General features: G+C 38.6%; 1 protein-coding gene across 1 annotated transcript; it reads left to right on the top strand.

Annotated features, from left to right (window-relative positions):
- The first annotated feature begins 293 nt into the window (after positions 1 to 293).
- On the top strand, positions 294 to 4,137 carry LOC149532264 (FACT complex subunit SPT16-like). The gene is made up of 3 exons (XM_089807713.1): positions 294 to 479; positions 586 to 1,038; positions 1,142 to 4,137. The coding sequence occupies exons 2-3, from the start codon at positions 605 to 607 to the stop codon at positions 3,888 to 3,890; spliced, it is 3,183 nt and encodes a 1,060-aa protein (XP_089663839.1). The 5' UTR covers positions 294 to 479; positions 586 to 604; the 3' UTR covers positions 3,891 to 4,137.
- Positions 4,138 to 4,884: the final 747 nt, after the last annotated feature.

The raw sequence follows: 4,884 nt of genomic DNA on the forward strand, positions 1-4,884 counted from the left end.
AAAAAAAAAATCACACTATATAATCCATAAATGCATCTTTCCAATATATCTTTATTTCTTCCAGTTTAAAAAATATTTGATGTCACCAAAGATTTTGTATATTCTACTATCTTGAGATTAAATTTTTTCCAATATGAATAATAATTTAGAAAAATAAGATCAAAATTGTATGAGGTACAATTTTGTTGGTTTAAAAAAATTACCCTTACTCTTCATTGAATAAATAAATAAACCATCAAAATTTAACACGAAACCTCGAGGATAAGTAAATAAGAATACTCCATCACATTGTGCGAAACAAGTAGTTTGAACTCGATCAAGGAAAAAAAGAGAAGCAAACTGTACCAAGTACCTGTGTATGAATGACACCAGTTTGTTCAGTATTGCCTCAGAAGATCTATCGAAAATTAGTCTTTGAAAGAGGAGAAAAACTACAAATATTCGAAAAAACAAGACTCGAATTAGGTCCTGCGTAATCTGTAAGTTTATCAGTTCAATTATAGATTTTGTGTTTTCCCTATTTGTTCTTGACGGTCTTATTTTGTGAATTTGTAAACCCTAGTTTCATATATTATTGTGCATTAGGGTTTGAAGCTGTGTAGAAATGGCGGAAGCTGCAAATGCAGGCGCAAAACCCTCCAAATCTTCCGGCGGCGGCTACCAAATCAACGTAGAAAGCTTCACTAAAAGATTGAAAATTTTGTACGATCACTGGAAAGATAACAGGCAGAGCTTCTGGGGCAACTGCGAGGCCATAACGGTCTCCGCACCTCCGCCGTCTGAAGATTTGCGTTATTTGAAGTCGTCGGCATTGAATATATGGCTCTTAGGGTACGAGTTTCCCGAGACCGTAATGCTGTTCATGGAGAACCAGATTCATTTTCTATGCAGCCAGAAAAAGGCTACTTTGCTTGAAGTGTTAAAAAAACCCGCCAAAAGCTCTCGGGGTATCGATGTGGTGTTACATGTTAAAGCTAGGAACGACACGGGAACTTCCCAGATGGAGAGCATGTGTGAGGCTATAAGGGCGCACTGCAGGTACTTTTTCTCATCAATTTGCTCATTTATCCGAAATTTGATTTTAACTTGTGGTTGTTTATTCACTATTTTGAATTTTTGAATTATTTATTGTTTGGTACAGGTCCGAGGTTCCAGTTGTGGGATGGATTGCGAAGGAGGCTCCAGAGGGACAGCTCTTAGAAGGTTGGGCTGATAAATTGAAGGGGTCAAGTTTTCAGCTTGTTGATGCCAGCGCTGGATTTTCAGAGGTCTTTGCTGTTAAGGATGATACAGAGGTCACTAACATTAAGAAGGCTGCTTTTTTAAGTGCTTCTGTTCTAAAAAATGTTGTTGTGCCAAGGCTGGAGGTTGTTATAGACGAAGAGAAGAAGGTCACGCATTCAGATTTGATGGATGATACGGAGAAAGCTATTCTCGATCCACAGAGGGCCAAAGTGAAGTTAAAGGCGGACAATGTTGATATTTGTTACTCTCCCGTTTTCCAGAGTGGTGGAGAGTTTGATTTAAGGCCCGGTGCAGTGAGCAATGATGAACATCTATACTACGATGCTACCGGTGTTATTATCTGTGCGATTGGATCCAGATATAATAGTTATTGCTCAAATGTGGCAAGAACTTATTTGATTAATGCTGAAGATGTTCAGGGTAAGGCCTACAAGGTTCTTTTGAAGGCACAGGAAGCTGCCATAAGTGCACTCAAGCCAGGCAACGCTCTGAGTGCTGCCTATAAGGCAGCTATGGAGGTAGTTCAAAGAGAAAGCCCTGAAATTTTACCTCATCTGACAAAGTCTGCAGGGACAGGAATAGGAATTGAATTTAGGGAATCTGGTTTAAGTTTGAATTCAAGAAATGACAAAATTGTGAAGCCTGGAATGGCTTTTAATGTATCACTTGGGTTTCAGAATTTGCAGTTGCAAACTGGTAACCCCAAAACACAGAATTATTCACTGCTACTTGCTGACACTGTGGTTGTTAAGGAAAAAGGTCCGGAAAATGCAACTGGGGTTAGCTCCAAAGTATACACTGATGTTGCATACTCATTTAATGATGACGATGATGAAGACGAGGAAGTGAAACCCAAACCAAAGGCTGAGGTAAATGGAGGAGAATCAGGCATCTCCAAGGCAACTTTACGATCTGATAATCAGGAGATGACCAAAGAGGAGCAGCGGCGGCAACACCAAGCAGAACTTGCAAGACAAAAGAATGAGGAGACTGCAAGAAGATTGGCTGCAGGGGGCATTGGTACAGGAGATGGACATGGCTCTTCCAAGCCATCCACTGAAATGGTTTCCTACAAAAATGTGGATGATATTCCCGTTTCTAGAGAGCTCATGATTCAAGTTGATACAAAAAATGATGCTGTTCTGGTACCTATATATGGCATAATGGTTCCATTCCATGTAGCTACCATCAAGAGTGTTACAAGCCAGCAAGATGGAGGGAATTCTTACATACGGATAATTTTTAATGTTCCAGGTACTGGCTTTAATGCCAACTACATGCCAACAATGAAATTCCCTAGCAGTATTTATGTTAAGGAAATTTCCTTTAGATCCAAGGATTCAAAGCACATCAACCAAGTGGTACAAATGATTAAATCCCACAGACGGTCTGTAGCTATGAAAGAGTCTGAAAAGGCAGAGAGAGCTACACTGGTGACTCAGGAGAAACTCCAGCTTTCAAAAACAAAGCCAATTAGGTTGTCAGACTTGTGGATCAGGCCTGTATTTGGTGGAAGAAAAAAGATGACTGGAACTTTGGAGGCCCACTATAATGGATTTCGGTATTCAACCATGAGAGCACAAGAGAGAGCAGATATCATGTATCAAAATATTAAACACGCATTCTTTCAGCCAGCAGAGAAGGAGATGATTACTTTGCTTCATTTTCATTTGCATAACCATATTATGGTGGGAACTAAGAAGACTAAGGATGTCCAGTTTTATGTGGAGGTAATGGACGTGGTCCAAACTTTAGGAGGGGCAAGAAGGTCAATGTATGATCCTGATGAAATCGAGGAAGAACAGCAAGAGAGGGACAGAAAAAATAAAATCAACGCGGAGTTTCAAGGGTTTGTTAAGCGAGTAACAGAGCTATGGGAGCAGCCTCATCTCAAAGATTTTGAACTAGAGTTTGACATACCATTCAGAGAGCTAGGTTTTCATGGAGTTCCTTTCAAAGCCTCTGCTTTTATTGTTCCTAGTGTAAACTGTTTGGTAGAGCTGGTGGAATTACCTTTCTTAGTAGTAACAATTAGTGAGATTGAGATTGTTAACCTTGAGAGAGTAGGACTTGGGCAAAAGGCATTTGATTTGGCTATTGTTTTCAAAGACTTTAAGCGGGATGTACTCCGCATTGATGCCATTCCCCAATCTTCTCTCGATGGCATCAAAGAATGGCTAAACTCCATGGATATAAAGTATTATGAAAGTAGAATGAACTTGAACTGGCGGCCAATTTTGAAGACTATTACAGATGATCCAGATAAATTTATTGAAGATGGCGGTTGGGAATTTCTGAATATGGAAGCTAGTGATTCTGATTCTGAAAATTCAGAAGAGTCAGATCAAGGATATGAGCCCTCTGATATAGAAGAAGAATCAGAATCAGATGAGGAGGGTTCAGAAGACGAATCTCTTGTGGAGTCAGATGAGGATGAAGAAGAAGAAGAAGATTCTGAAGAGGAGGAAGGTAAAACATGGGATGAATTAGAAGCTGAAGCCAGAAATGCAGACAAGGAAAATGGAGATGAATCTGACAGTGAAGAGGAAAGGCGACGGCGAAAGGTAAAAGCTACAGGGAAGTCTCGGGCACCTGATATTAGAGATTCAAGAGGGATTCCTGCCAAGAGGCATAAAGTCAGATGAATTGAGTTCTTTATCCTTCTACTATTTATTAATGCGCATAGATAGTTGAACTATTTATGCAAATGTTGCATATATGTTACTTGATCAGTGCTGTTACTTTGATAGTCTGACTTCTATGACAACCCATTAGGTCGTTGTGTGCGGCAGCACATTTGTGTTTTTCGTTAGCTTCACTTGTGTTGAGTACATTCCATTCATCTTTTGAATGATAAGAAGTCTAGTATTTCACAGTTCTCTATTTTGAACAGATCATGTTGCAGGTTTTTACCACTGATTTCTTTATTAATGGGGTTTTAATCGGTTGGTTGTTTTTATTATTTAAATTTTGACATACCCTAAAAATCTGGGACAAATCTGATATTCTATATCCATATAATTAGGCTTCAGACTGATATTTCAAAATATGAAATGCAAAAGCCTCCCTTCAAGGCCAAATTTTTCACCCCACTGCAGAAAACCTTGCCTTGACTGTCTCAACAAGGCATTTCCTTAAAATCATTCATTCATGCTATCATATATCAGCATCAAAACTTAATGGTCAGTTATTTTTTACCAAGAACAGTCATAGAAGTCTATATAGCAATCATTACATCTTTGTAGAATATTGAATATCTTTCTTGAACAACATAAAGCAGTTGGGATCCTCCATGCTCAGTGAAAACCTCGGAGAAACATTCATCCAATTAGAAATCAGTTGCCAATCTTCATGGGCTTTAGTCGATTGTCATCCCTTTCTACAGAATCACGATCAAACTCTCCAAGATCGGAGCAAACTCTATTAAAATAGCCATGGAAGTTAAAGGGCATTCCAGACTTATTTGAATAACAGTAGACTTCATATAGATCAATGACATTTCCTTAATAACAGTTAGTTTTTTTCTCTTTAGTGGACCAATATAGAATATACATCCAATAATATATAATTTTTTTCTCTTTAGTGGACCAATATAGAATAGACATCCAATAATATATGTTTTACACTTTTACTTTGTTT

Source organism: Cupressus sempervirens, chromosome 10, assembly GCF_028749045.1.
Source record: "Cupressus sempervirens isolate cs-2001-9-10 chromosome 10, ASM2874904v1, whole genome shotgun sequence".
NCBI lineage: Eukaryota > Viridiplantae > Streptophyta > Pinopsida > Cupressales > Cupressaceae > Cupressus > Cupressus sempervirens.

Excerpts from the sequence above, each read along its gene's own strand:
- LOC149532264 (XM_089807713.1), top strand. The coding sequence starts at position 605 with ATGGCGGAAGCTGCAAATGCAGGCGCAAAACCCTCCAAATCTTCCGGC. Across the intron at positions 1,039-1,141 it reads GCTATAAGGGCGCACTGCAG|GTCCGAGGTTCCAGTTGTGG; the intron begins GTACTTTTTCTC and ends TGTTTGGTACAG.